Source organism: Xenopus laevis, chromosome 1L (assembly GCF_017654675.1).
Source record: "Xenopus laevis strain J_2021 chromosome 1L, Xenopus_laevis_v10.1, whole genome shotgun sequence".
Lineage (NCBI taxonomy): Eukaryota > Metazoa > Chordata > Amphibia > Anura > Pipidae > Xenopus > Xenopus laevis.
The window spans coordinates 151368367-151382875 of record NC_054371.1 but is presented as its reverse complement, the minus strand read 5'-3'; the positions used below and the strand labels follow the sequence as shown (position 1 = coordinate 151382875).

At 39.0% G+C, this 14509-nt stretch overlaps 1 protein-coding gene across 1 annotated transcript; it reads left to right on the top strand.

Annotated features, from left to right (window-relative positions):
• Positions 1-122: 122 nt before the first annotated feature.
• On the top strand, positions 123-12576 carry prmt5.L (protein arginine methyltransferase 5 L homeolog). Its single transcript, NM_001095149.1, has 17 exons — positions 123-226; positions 4256-4374; positions 4952-5037; positions 5240-5374; positions 5463-5578; positions 6831-6880; positions 6971-7134; positions 7220-7381; positions 8544-8621; positions 8804-8862; positions 9233-9355; positions 9488-9663; positions 9794-9903; positions 10814-10907; positions 10984-11100; positions 11691-11755; positions 11918-12576. The coding sequence occupies exons 1-17, from the start codon at positions 132-134 to the stop codon at positions 12068-12070; spliced, it is 1902 nt and encodes a 633-aa protein (NP_001088618.1). The 5' UTR covers positions 123-131; the 3' UTR covers positions 12071-12576.
• Positions 12577-14509: the final 1933 nt, after the last annotated feature.

Sequence of the window (14509 nt, the reverse complement as noted above, 5' to 3'; positions counted from 1 at the left end):
CGTTCATTGAATAGTTTCTGTTCGTATCGAAAAAGTGCTCCACCCTCAGCAACCTTGGCTAAATCGTGATTGGCTGATCCGAACTGTTGTCACGAGAACAGGGTAGCGCGCGTGGAGTGGAACTTTGCAAGATGGCGGCAGGCGGTGGAGGCCGTGTGTCTAGCGGTAGAGATCTAGGATGCGTGACAGAGGTTGCGGACACACTGGGGGCGGTGGCCAAGCAAGGGTGAGCTATCTGCTATAGTGCCTTTCACGTGTCTATACGTGGTGTTAGTGCGGTGACATGTGCGCTGCTCTGTAAAGGCTGTGGGAACATGTGCCATACATGTGCTTTCATTCATAGGGTCCAATAACGACTATACTTTGCATCTCTGAGTGAATAATCTGTGTGTCCATCTGCCCTAAACTAGTCATCCATTGCACGTTATCAGAGACATACCATTGCAAGCCGGACCCCTTTACCCACTATTGTTTCATGCAGGGCTCCAATTGATTCTGCCCACCTTTTCTGTATCTTTTCTTCCACACGGTGCATTCTAGTTGTATACAAAAGCTGTAATGTCACAGCTCCTGGCTGAGCCCTTCAGGTGTCTGTACAGCAGGCGATACATATTGGCAGAGGTGTAACTGCAACTGCTAGAAGGCCTGACACATTTCATCTTGCCCAGGCCTGGACTGGCAATCTGTGGGTTCTGGCAAATGCCAGAGGGGCTGCTGTAAATTGTCATAGACACTCGCTATTTATTGGGGGTGCTGCATACCTAGGGTTGCCACCTTTTCTGGAAAAAAATACCGGCCTTCCTATATATTTATCTTTTTTCTCTATTAATAACAGGGATCAACCATCATTTTTACAGGCCAGACCAGAAAAAAACCCACCAAGGTGGCAACCCTATGTGTACCTAGGGTTGCCGCCGGTTTTGACCCAAACAGTTCGGGTTTTCTAAGGCATGTTTGGGTTTTAACTTTCTGTTCGGTTTTCAGCCTTGTGAAACCAGAACAGTAATTTGGCCAGTAAATAAAAACATTTTACATACTAAGACACTGACCTCGACATGTTCTTATCAAGTGCAGTTAATTTCTTATTATTACAGAAACATCAAATGATAGTTTTATAGTTAAATTGGGTTGAAAAAAGACCAATCAATCAAAAATAAGAGTTTTTTTCAAAATTAGCATTCCTGTATTTCAAAACTTTCTTGATAACGATAAATGTATAATAGATCCCACACCTTGAATCAGAGGTTTGGGCAGAATATAGATAAAGATAAGGTTCGCCACCCCTGTGGTTTTGAACTGAAAATCTCAGATTTTCAAAGGGCTGTCTGTTTAAAACTTTCTGTGTGATTTAAAACATTCAGAAGACTGAACTGAAATCAAGGAATTTGCGTCTAAGTGATGCAATAACCCCAACCAGGCATCATAACTCCACCGACATCATTATGTCTTCCTCTGATGTCATCATGCCCACCCAACATCATTGCCCCACCCCCAATGCTATCTACTATGCTCTCCAATCTATGCATCCAACGGGGGGGTAGAGTCCTGCGCGGGTCCATTTTTTTGAACCTGTACCCGCAATCCGGACCCGCATTCTTACCCACTTGGACTGGCTACGCGACCCGACCCACAAGTACCTTATCTGCGACCTGCTGACCATCAAGAATCAGGAAGTGCTGTCATTGTGAACCGGAAGTGACATCATCGGAAGTAGACATGATCAGAAAAAAAGGAGTAAAACAGTAAGTGCTGGCATTGTAAACCGGAAGTGACATCATCGGAAGTAGACGTGATCAGAAAAAAAGGAGTAAAAATTGCTATTGAGAAGACCCGCAGCCTGATCCATGACCCGCAAACCTGCAGAACCGCCGACCTGCGTCTATACCCAGAACCTCTACCCACAACCCCCAGGGTACTGCAGGTCTTTGTGGGCAGGCCCGGACTGGGAATCTGTGGGTTCTGGCAAATGCCAGAGGGGCTGCTATAAGGTGCCATAGAAAGTCACTATTTAGTGGGCTGGTGGGGGCTGTTTTGGGCCTCTGTGTGGGCTGAGTGGGCCTCTATGTACCTGAAATGCCAGGGCCTATTTTGATTCTCAGTCCGGACCTGTTTGTGGGTAACCCGCATGTACCCGACACGCTGCAGAACTCTTAACGGGGGGGCCTAGGAAAGTCAAGTTACACCACTGTCTGTTGGTATCTTGCAAATCAGACTGTGGACTGTATAGACGGTATAGTACTAGTGCTCATACACACTGCTGTCATCCATCAGTTGTTCTTTTTTGGCCTCCTTATCATTCTCTGTTGATTCACCCGAGTCACTTCATATGGCGCATTACAGAAGAAAATTTTAAACCCGCCTGATTGCGAATCAATACAAAGTAAGAAGACGATATCGGTCCTCCACCAACACTCATACGAGAGCTCATTACCTGTATGGGTACGACCAACTACACTCACTGCAGGACTTTGCACTTTACTGTGCATTTTAGTGAGCAAACTTTTTGACATCTAGCCACATTAACATCTAACATTGACATCTAACAATATTAAAGGGGTTGTTCAACTTTACATTAACTTTTAGTATGATGGAGAGAGCGATATTCGCAACAATTTACAATTGGGTTTGATTTTTTTAAAATTATTTTTTTTTTTGAATTATTTCGCTTTTCATTTAGTAGTTCTCCATTTTGAAGTTTCAGCTATCTGGCTGCTAGGGTCCAAGTTACCCTAGCAACCATGCATTGATTTGAATAAAAGACTGGACTATGAATAGGAGGGGCCTGAATAGAAAGATGAGTAATAAAAAGTAGCAATAACAATAGCTTTGTAGCCTTGCAGAACGTTTGTTCTTTAGATGGGATCAGTGACCCCGATTTGAAAGCTGGGGAGAATCAGAAGAAGGCGGCAAATAATTAAACTATAACAAAGGAAAGGAATAATGACAGGCAACTGAAAAGCTGCTTAGTAGTAGCCATTCTAAAACATACTAAAGTAAGCTTAAAGCTGAACCCCCCCCCCCCCCCCCTTTAGCTCTCACTGTAGGGATTTATTAAAAACTGTGTGCCATGCAAACTTTTTGGCATCTGGCACTATCTGTTAAATATAAATATTAAGTGGAGATCTTCCCTTTCCTGGTAAAAGTATAGTAAATGCAAAGAAAGGATCCAGTGTTTAAAAGGCTATAACCATATAAGCAGAGAAAAAAAATCCTGCTCCTAAATATGAAAAAAAAAATTCATTGCAACTTATATATAATAACATGCCCACTCCACACTCTGTGCCCTTATATGTTTCATGCTCCTTCCTAGCAGATGTTAACTTATGTTTTATATAGCAGGGTAGCCCAAATAAAATCTCTTCTCAATCATTTTTTGGTCAGTATGTGTGTGAATCTATAAGGGCCTGATAATGGAATTATTCATTTGCCCTGACATACTTCTATTTCTGGCTTTTATGTGTTACTGTAATATCTGTAATATAAACATTCCTGCACATTGTCTATGTTGTTCAGTAGAGACTTATACAAAACATATTCCTGAAATGCTTCCAAAGGCCAACAAGGCAAACTGGAGATGTTAAAACATTTTTAAAATTCACAGACAAAATACATTTAGGCAATTTTAAAGGGGCTGTTCACTTTTGAGATAACTTTTAGTATGATGTGTAGAGAGTGGTATTGCAATTGGTTTTCATTTTTTTATTGTTTGTGTTTTTTTAATTATTTAGACTTACATGAAACAGCTCTCTAGATTGCTATTCAAGCAATCTAGTTGCCAAGGGTCCAAATAACCCTAGCAACCATTCACCGATTTGAATAAGACATTGGAATATGAAAAAGGGGAGAACCAGAATAGAAAGATGAGTAATAAAAAAAGAACAATACTAAAACATTTGTAGCTTTACAGTTGTTTCAGATGGGGTCCATGACCCCCATTTGAAAACTGGAAAGAATCAGAAGAAAATGGCAAAAAAAAAAATGAAGACCAATTGAAAATTTGCTTAGAATTAGCTATTCTATGACATACTAAAAGTTAACGGAAAGGTGGACCACCACTTTAATTTCCTAAATTTTGAGCTTTTGATGCAGTAGCTGGTAGGATTATTGTTGCACTTCTGCAGCTGCTTTGCTCAGCAGATAGATTAAACATTAAATCTCATTATTTGAAAGTAAAGCACATTTTATAGGGTACACATTATCTTTAATAGTTATATATGAATGTTGTGTACACCGTTTTTTGTTTTAAATATTCTAGGTTTGACTTTCTGTGTATGCCGATCTTTCATCCACGCTTCAAAAGGGAATTTTATAAGGAACCAGCAAAATCGCGCCCTGGACCACAGACCCGCTCAGACTTGCTGCTTTCTGGCCGAGGTGACCTGCTCTCTTTTGCGTAGATTTAAATGAAAGTCATTTATAATATAACTGTTATTATGTAGCCACATGGCTAATCTACTTGCCCAAACATGCTTCATTCAGTCTCGTCTTCATCCACACAATTCTACCAATCTCTAGGTGTACTGAGCATTTACACAAACATGGTGTGCTGGCCAATGAACTGGTAGTACTACAGGTCTGTGACTGTACTTTAATCCGTATAGTCTGACAAATGCCTTTGGGGTTGTAGTAAAAAATTGACAGTAGTTTTATTGGACCTGTGATGATCTGTTTGTGTCTCTGTGTACTTGAAATGCCCAAGCCTGTTTTATATCTCAGACCACATGTGAATACAGTTACCTTCCTGCAGCTTGGGAATAAACTCTTTATTACTGCATTTCTCCTGGGCCACCTGCCTTATTCATCACCCCCAATGGTGATGCCACTGGCAGTATTCCTATAAACAGTCTATTGCTGCATGTTAGTTAACACTATACCCCTATCTTTGCTAAGTGCAGTTATTCATTGGACAACAAATTATTTATGATTAAATATAATTTCTCTTCTTCCTTAGACTGGAATACGTTGATTGTTGGGAAGCTGTCAGACTGGATACAGACAGATTCTGAAGTGCCCCAAACCCGCAAAACCTCAGAGGCGGTAAGGGGAAGATGGAACCCATTACACACATGCTAAATCACAACACACTTTCCTGGAATTGTATTGTTTTCAGATAAAAGCTGCATATCATATATACATATATGTTATGTGTCCAACAAAGTTTGTGTTGCATGAAAATTCCTCTTTATTGTATTCCCTTCTATCCATCCCTTTCTTTTGACTGTCACCCTTACTCTCACAGGCCTTGCAGCAGGAGTTACATTTCTCTGCATATCTGGGGCTTCCAGCATTCTTGATCCCTCTTAAACAAGAAGACAACAGCAACTTATCCCGTCTCCTTATTAACCACATTCTCTCGGGACACCATTCCACAATGGTAAGGTACCACTTGAATCTGCACATTGATATGCATGATATATAATTATAGTGCTTATTTTGTCTTTTTATATTGATTCATTTGTTAGTTCTGGATGAGGGTACCTTTATTGGCCCATAATGACCTACGTGATGACCTCATTGAAAATGAGCCTTTCAGTCCCAGTGAGGAGGATAACAGCGGAGAGGAAAGGACTTGGATATGGTGGGTGTTTCTAATTAGAACAAACAATGGATTTTTGTGCTATTTAAAGGGTTTTAATATAGCTAGTATGTGTCAACAGCAGAAGCCTTAGTTTGCATTTGGCCTTCGGGTTTTATTTTTTTGTGGTTTTTGAGCTATGTATTTTTTATTTCTGCTGGTCTGGTTGCTAGACATTGATTACATTCACAAACAGGGTGTAGTTTTGATATCAAAACAGAAAATGAAACATACGGGGCCTAATCTAAAAATAAGAATAATGATAAACTTGAAGCCTCAAAATTAGTCTTTGTGTTGGTTGCCGGGCCAGTGACCATGACAACCAGACAATGTTTTAGGCAATAGGTTGAAAAAGAGCTAAAATAGGAAAGCTGATGATAAAAATAAAATAAAAAAACAGCAAAAGAAATGATCAAGACCATTTGACGAGATTCTTAGATTAGGTCAGCCTTAAAGGAGAAAGAAAGCTACAGAGGCATTTTATTGCCAATAGATTAGCTGCAATAGTGCAAGCATGAATGCTATATTTATTCTGTAGAATGTTTTACCATACCGGAGTAAAAAGTTCTAGAAGCTCTGTGTTTGTTTATGATAGCAGCTGTAGTATTAGCTTGGAGTGACATCACTTCCTGCCTGAGTCTCTCCCTGCTCACTTATAGCTCTGGGCTCAGATTACAGCAGAGAAGGGGGGGGGGGAAGAGTAGCAAACTGAGCATGCTCATGACTGGGGCAAGCTGAAGGCAGAAAGTCTGATACAAAAGCCCATGTGTACACAATAGAAGGAAAGAAATGCTGTGTTGCTTTTGACAGAGGACTTGACACAGCACTACTTTGAGGGTTTACTGGTATATTTAGGCAGACCTTTCTGATAAGGCTTACTTAGTTTTAACCGTTCCTTCTCCCTTAAAATCTGTAAAGTTAATGTAAAACTGAATTTTAGTCTTAAATCTCTCCCTGCTCACTCATAGCTCTGGGCTCAGTTTACAGCAGGGAGGAGGGACGGGGAGAGGAGCAAACTGAGCATGCTCAAGCCCTAGCCCTGGAGGTTTAAGCTGAAAACAGGAAATCTGATACAGAATACCATGTATACACAATAGAAGGAAAGAAATGCAGTGTTTCTTTTGACATTACTCAGCGCAGCATTACTTTGAGGGTTTTCTGGTGTATTTATATAGACCTTTCTGATAAAGCTTACTTAATTTTAGCCTTTCCTTCTCCTTTAAGGTGCATACATTTATTTTTGTTTAATTCACAGGTGGCACAATTTCCGAAGCCTTTGTGATTACAACAAGAGAGTTGCATTGGGTATGCAAGTTTTTAATTGGACTTGGTTTAACTCTATCAAATGTTCATACTCTAATTGTAATCATGTACTTTTCCTTTGTGTTCTTTCAGCAATTGAGGTTGGGGCTGATCTACCGAGTGGGCATGTTATTGACCGGTGGTTGGGAGAACCTATCAAGGCAGCTTTTCTGCCAACCAGTCTCTTCCTCACCAACAAAAAAGGGTTTCCGGTACTGTCCAAAGTGCACCAACGTCTTATCTTTAGGCTATTTAAGGTAACATGATTGCTATGTTTACTACAGCTGTAAGAATTGATAGTTTTCAGCACAGCGTAACCTTGCTTTTGCTTCACTCTACCAGCTGGAGGTGCAGTTTGTGATTTCTGGTGCTCACCATCATTCTGAGAAGGATTTCTGCTCTTACCTCCAGTACCTAGAGTACTTAAGTCAAAATCGTCCTCCTCCAAATGCATATGAGATGTTTGCCAAGGGTTATGAGGATTACCTGCAGTCACCCCTCCAGGTAATGTGAGCAAGCCTCAAGATAATAACTAGGCTGGATCTAATTATGACAACAGACATTATTGGTACATTGTTGCTGATAATGCTTGTTTCAGCTTAGAATAAATTGGCAGATTTTTGAAAACTTTTTTGTTTGAAGTCCTCATTTAACATTCCAACATTTGGCTTTGTAAGAGCACATGAGCAGACAACTAAAGCAGAATAGATGGAAGTTTTTTTGTTTTTTTTTGTTTTTTACTTATTAGCTTATTGAGTTCTGTTGTCACTTTGACCAGATATTTGCCCTTGTGCTAACCTGACCAGAATAATGCAGATGTCTAATTATTTATTTGTTTGTTTCTTTAAATCCTTTGATAAATTCCTGCAGTTCTTTATATATAATTTTTTTTGACCCAAGGCCCTTCATTAAGGAAGCCTTACAATGGCCAGGGCCCCCCTTAGTTCAGGGGTCCCCAACCATTTTTACCCATGAGCCACATTCAAAAATAAAAAGAGTTGGGGAGCAACACAGGCATGCAAAATGTTCCAGGGGTGCCAAATATGGGCTGTGATTGGCTATTTGGTGGCCCCTATGTGGACTGGCAGCCTACAGGAGGCTCTATATAGCAGTTGACCTGTTTTTTATTCAACCAAAACTTGCCTCCCAAGTCAGGAATTTCAAATTAGGCACCTGCTTTGAGGCCACTGGGAGCAACATCCAAGGCGTTGGAGAGCAGCATGTTGCTTGCGAGCTACTGGTTGGGGATCACTGCCTTAGTTCATAAATGTTACAGATAGGAAAGTATTGGAGTACCAACCGTTCAGACACTGTTCCAGCTCATCCTGAATCTCATCCTATTTAACACTCAAGCTGAATTTTCAAGTGTATTTAGGACAGCAAATATCCTGTTCCTAGCAGCTTTGCAAATGGTTTTCATTATGTTTTTTTTTTTTTATAATTATTTATTTGCCTTCCTCTTCTCCCCTTTCAAGCCAGCTTTCACATGGGTGTCACTGACCCCAGGAGACAAAAAATATTGCTCTATGAAGCTACTATTTAATTGCTGTTGACAGTTAATTTAAAGGTGAACTGCACCTTTAATAGCATAATATATATCTCACTTCAATACTGGGTAACTTGTCATTGATAAGCTTTTGCTTCCCCCCCTTCTGTTTGTTGTTAGCCTCTAATGGACAATTTGGAATCTCAGACTTATGAAGTATTTGAAAAAGATCCAGTGAAATATTCTCAATATCAACAGGTAGTGTGTCCATTTTGTTATAATTTTTGCTATGCATGATTTCATAATTGATAATATGTCAGAAACTGTTACAGGGGCAGACACACTAAATCACATCAGTATTTGTATATCTGGTAACATTACAGTATGCATTTCTGTAACAATTGATATTGTGCTTTCTCACTATTCTCAATATGTTATAGGCAGTGTATAAATGTTTGCTGGATAGAGTGCCAGAGGAAGAGAAGGAGACAAACATTCAGTGAGTTGAGAAATTAATGTGTGACGTTCCTATTTCTGGGCTGTCTAGTGCTTTTCTAAAAGTTCTACTTACTTTGATTGTGTTTTAATTTGCCTTAAAGAGCCTTCATCTCTTTATCCTGTAATCATCATTAGATGGAATGAAATTTTTATAGAAAGCCTACAATTCAGGACACTGACATTGCTAGAGTATTCTTTTCTCACCAAAGGATACAAAGAAGATCTTTAGTAAATACATCCCTTTTGGTGCAAATAAGAACCTTTTCTTAAGTTTAGCGTCCCTTTTAATGTATTTTTATACAACATTTTATTTGGCTTACATAACTTCAACAGTGATTTCTTTGTATCTGGATCTAATGTATCTTTGTTAGGGTCCTTATGGTGCTTGGAGCAGGCCGTGGACCCCTTGTGAATGCCTCCCTCAGAGCTGCAAAGCAAGCTGAACGCAAGATTAAGGTGTATGCGGTAGAAAAGAATCCCAATGCTGTGATAACGTGAGTGGGAGTAAAGGGAGAAATGAAAACCTCTTGGTAATGTTTTGGCTAAATGATGCTATATATAGAATACAACTGTGCAATGTACAGTGTCCTTTTTAACTATTTATCCTTTTGATGTATTTGTCTCAGGTTAGAAGGCTGGCGTTATGAGGAATGGGGCAGTCAGGTGACTGTGGTGTCTGGTGACATGAGAGAGTGGAAGGCACCTGAGAAGGCTGATATTATAGTTAGCGAGCTTCTGGGATCATTTGGGGATAATGAGCTGTCTCCTGAATGTCTGGATGGAGCCCAGCACTTCCTGAAAGGTTTAAAATGTGTACAATTAACATTAATTCTTTTGTGGATCCCTTGAACATTTCACTTATTTTTTAAATGTCTCCAAATGATCCCTATGTTTTTTTTGAAGATGTATGTCTCCCTTTAATTTTTTGGCAGAGGATGGAGTTAGTATTCCCGGTGAATACACTTCTTTCTTGGCGCCAATATCGTCATCCAAACTGTATAATGAGGTACGGGCTTGCAGGGAAAAAGACAAAGACCCCGAGGTGAGTACATTTAAAATACAAAGTTGCGTCTAGATAGATTAAATAGTTTTAATTATGGATAATATTTTGTCTGCTCATATGGAGTATTGTGCTATTTGCAAATAATAGTCTTTTTCCTGGACACTTGTCATTTCGCCATTATTGAACATTTTTCAAATTTATCATTAATGGCACTCTCCTCTTAATATATTTAATTGGTAAAGCTCTGAAAAAGCTATACAGGTATGAGACCTGTTGTATAGAATACCTGGGGTTTTCTGGATAGCAGATTTTTCCATAATTATCCTTTTCCTAATTATGTATAGAATTATGTCTGAAGGGGAGGGGTATATGTTCGATCTCAAAGGAGGCATTGAAAGTCAGAAAACCGGTCATTTAGGGGTAGATTTATTATGGTTTGAGTTGTGTTTTCCACAAAAATTCGAGTTTTCAGGGTTGTTTTTTTTTTTTTACCAATTGAATTGAATTTTTTGAGATTTATTATACTCTGACTCTAAATAGCTTGAGTCCGAAAATACACCATCTAAAACCTGTCAAGGTCATGTAAGAGTCAATGGCAGAGGTCATTTGAACCATTTGAAGATGTTAATAGCCTTCACGATGTTCAAGTTTTTTTCGGTTTTGCCCAAAAACGCGATCAATTCGAGAGATTCCAGATTTTTTCCCCTCTAAAACTCAATCAATTCGAGTTTTCGGGTTCCGCAACTTGGACTCACAGGATCAGAAGTTTTTTTTCTTTAAAGAAAAGAAACCATTCGAGTTGTGAGTTCATTCGAGGTATAAAAAAATCTAACTTTTAACCTTTGATAAATTACCCCCTTAGAGTCTTATTTGGCAGCTGGCCTATATTGTAAGTTTATTTACAGTGCAAGGTTGTTTTACATGTGTTCTGTTGTTTTCATGTCTCCAGGCTCAGTTTGAGATGCCATATGTAGTGAGGCTACACAACTTCCATCAGTTATCAGATCCCTTGCCATGCTTCACATTCCACCATCCCAACAAAGGTGAGTTAGGAAAGGTGCAAGGAAAATACAGAACACTGCTATATAGTCTTTTGTTTCATAAGTTCTTCTCTCCTAGATGCTGTCATTGATAATAACCGCTACTGTTGCCTGCAGTACAGAGTGGACTTAAACACAGTGCTACATGGGTTTGCTGGATATTTCAGCACTGTGTTGTACAAAGATGTGACACTGAGTAAGCATAAACTGCATTACTTTATTACAGAATTTTCATGATCTAATCTCATTGAATTGTGTATATAGTGTATTATTTTGTGTGGTGAGCACAACTTTCCCTTGTTTGTTATAATTTATACAGGAGCAGTGGCCAGCTCCATGTTATAGCTCCCACCCTTTTCAGCTATAGTCAGGTGATCCGCTGGTGGCCAATAAAAGGGCAACCAAGTTTGCAGTTTTAATTTGAAACAAGTAAGTTGCAGGTAAAACATAGTCCCTTTATAAAATGTATAATAAAGCAATAGAATTCTTAATGAATCAGATGCAAGTTGAGTGTAGGAACTGGCCGCACTGGGGATGACTTTGACGTAGTTGGCCAGCTTAAATATATTGCAATATATGGATAAACAATGCCTGTTTTGTTTAAAGGGTAAGGCATTTTTAGTAGTTTAAGGCACAAAATGTTTCAATGTCCTTAATATATTGGTAATGGGTTGAGTGCAGAGAAACTCTTGTATTTGTCTGTTATTTTATGTATTAACATTTATTTTTATCCCCATTATTATTTTTTTTTGTACACTTACAATATATATACTATGTCCTCTGCAGGTATTTGCCCTGAAAGTCACTCCCCGGGCATGTTTTCTTGGTTTCCCATCCTCTTTCCTATCAAGGTAAGTAATGCAAACAGTTAAAGAAGCTCTACAATATCTATGTTTCAATCGCCTATCTTGTTTACGCACTCATTGGAAGTATGAGTTGTGCAAAAAAGTTCTATTGTAATCTTGTAATTTAGTTTCTGTATTGCTGTATTAACCAGTTCCTCTCTTTCACAGCAACCCATTTCTTTGCGGGAGGGTGATACTGTTTGTGTCCGATTTTGGCGTTGTAACAATGGCAAGAAGGTTTGGTACGAATGGGCTGTAACATCCCCTGTGTGCTCCGCAATTCATAATCCTACAGGACGTTCTTACACAATTGGCCTGTGATAGACAAGCTTGAAAACCATCACATTCAAACTTGGGGCATACACTGAATGGAGAAATACCTTATGTGCTGCAGAAGGGCAGCACGCATTAGGTTACTATAAGCACTTATGACTTCTGCCTCTATTGGAGGATTTCTGCAGTTGAACTGTATGTTTGTTCACTAATAGTTCTTTTTTTATTATGTGTTAATAGAAACGGTTAGTATTAAAAGGTCCCTGAGTTCTAGCTGGCACATTCCTTTATTTAAAAGGAGATAACATCCAAGAGAATATCGAAGCTCTAACACTACCTTTGAATACTGGTGGAAGTACATTTAATATTAAATATGACCATGTTTATTTGATTGTGCCTGATGAATGTGTTAAAGCATTTTTTGAGGCTAGGGGAGATACAAACTTTCAAACTGTCTGTTTCGCTAGAACCACAAACCATTAAAAGGTATCATCAGACATGGATTCTGCCTGGTGTGTAAAACTATTAATAAATCTAGTTCCTCATGAGAAATATGCAATGCATGGATTTTTGTGTAAAGCTGACCATCTCTCAACGCGCCCCCCCCCACTTAATATCATTCATGCAACCCCTCCCACAACTTGTTGCCTTGTGAAGTGCTTTTCAAAGAATCTCTGCAACTAACCACTATAGGAACACACAAGGAATCCATCACTTCACAATGGGGGGGACGTGAATATTGGTTCTCATGTGTATCATAAGTTCATTTGAGTCTAAAATCAGGTAAGTCTGTGTGTGTGTGTGTGTGTGTGTATATATGTATATGTGTGTGTGTGTGTGTGTATATATATATATATATATGTGTGTGTGTGTGTATGTGTGTATGTGTGTATGTGTGTATGTGTGTATGTGTGTATGTGTGTGTGTGTGTGTGTGTGTATGTGTGTGTGTGTGTGTGTGTGTGTGTGTGTGTGTGTGTGTGTGTGTGTGTGTGTGTGTGTGTGTGTGTGTGTGTATGTGTGTATGTGTGTGTGTGTGTGTGTGTGTGTGTGTGTGTGTGTGTGTGTGTGTGTGTGTGTGTATGTGTGTATGTGTGTATGTGTGTATGTGTGTATGTGTGTATGTGTGTATGTGTGTATGTGTGTATGTGTATAAAAAAAACAGTCTTTGATATAATACATAAACTCACCCTTGTAGAGCCCATTCTTCTGTACTGCTGAACCATGTCTTCAGTTTTCTTCTCAGACAGACCAGAAACCTCACATTTTTGTTTTGTTTAGGCCGCACGTTCGATTTCTCTTTCGTCCATGGGGTGGGGCACAACTGAATTAGTTTCTCAGTTAATTCTTAGATGGCAGATTTGCTGTAATGCCCTTGTCACTTGTATGTTTCACACATATGACTTAGGTCTATTCCCAGTCTTTCATCTCAGTAGTTCTGTTAAAGCAAAATTATACAGAAAGTGTATCAAAGGAAGGCAAGGTACTACCAGGGTTAATAAAGTGGTTTATCGTGGCCATCATGATCCTGGACCTCATACCATATTGTATACCCTTGTTTAAATGTTCTTAAGATATTATACTTTGTTTACTTTATGAATATCATGTGACATGAAGGCAAACCTAGTCAATCAAATCTCCCATGTGTAAAGCAATATTGTCCAGTTTTCTCTCTGTAATAAGCAGATTACTCTAGGTTTACAGACAAATGTAAAGACTGTCATGTGAGAAAGTTAACGAAGCTCCTGGATAAAGCCATATTTGTCCTCAAGGCTTCCTTTCAAAAACAGCCTATTATATTGTATGTTTATATATCAGACCAGGCATGTCAAACTCAAATTACAGGAAGAAAAGGAACAACAAGGCTTATTCTCACACCTTGAGGAAGAAATTTTATATAAGTGTGTTTACTTCATTTGAAGAGGTGATTTTTTATAAAGGGCAAGTAAAGTTTAAAATAGAATAAGGCTAGAAATGCTGTATTTTGTATACTAAATATAAACATGAACTTTACTGCACCACAAGCCTAATCAAACAAATAATTTATGCTTTCAAAGTTGGCTAGAGGGGGTCACCATCTTGTAACTTTGTAAGACTAAGACTGTGCACATGCTCAGTGTTGTCTGTGCTGCTTAGGGATCATCATAAACAAAGCTGCTTGAGTTCTGCATGGCTAGGAAGTACTCCCCCTGCTGTTCATAAGTATGATTGTTTCCCTGCTCAGCAGTTAGGGACCATCTGACAATTCCTATCCGCAGCAGTAAAAGAAGGGAGACTTTCACTGCATACAGTCAGGTTTCTTAAAAAACAATGCACATTTTTTAATTAAAGTATATTGGTGATAGGTTTCTTTTTCATTAAAGATTTTTTTTTTTAAGGAAACATTTAAAACTCGAGGGTAGGAAAGTGTGACACTGTACGGTAATGCATTCGACAGCTGCTCTGGTGAAGTTTTTGAGGCGTTTATATGGGGAGTTAATGAGGGCAG

Bases quoted from the DNA above. Each gene is read 5' to 3' on its own strand.
- prmt5.L (NM_001095149.1), top strand. From the start codon at position 132: ATGGCGGCAGGCGGTGGAGGCCGTGTGTCTAGCGGTAGAGATCTAGGA. The intron at 9,356-9,487 runs GTGAGTGGGAGT...TATTTGTCTCAG, and splicing joins AATCCCAATGCTGTGATAAC to GTTAGAAGGCTGGCGTTATG. The intron at 9,664-9,793 runs GTTTAAAATGTG...ATTTTTTGGCAG, and splicing joins AGCCCAGCACTTCCTGAAAG to AGGATGGAGTTAGTATTCCC.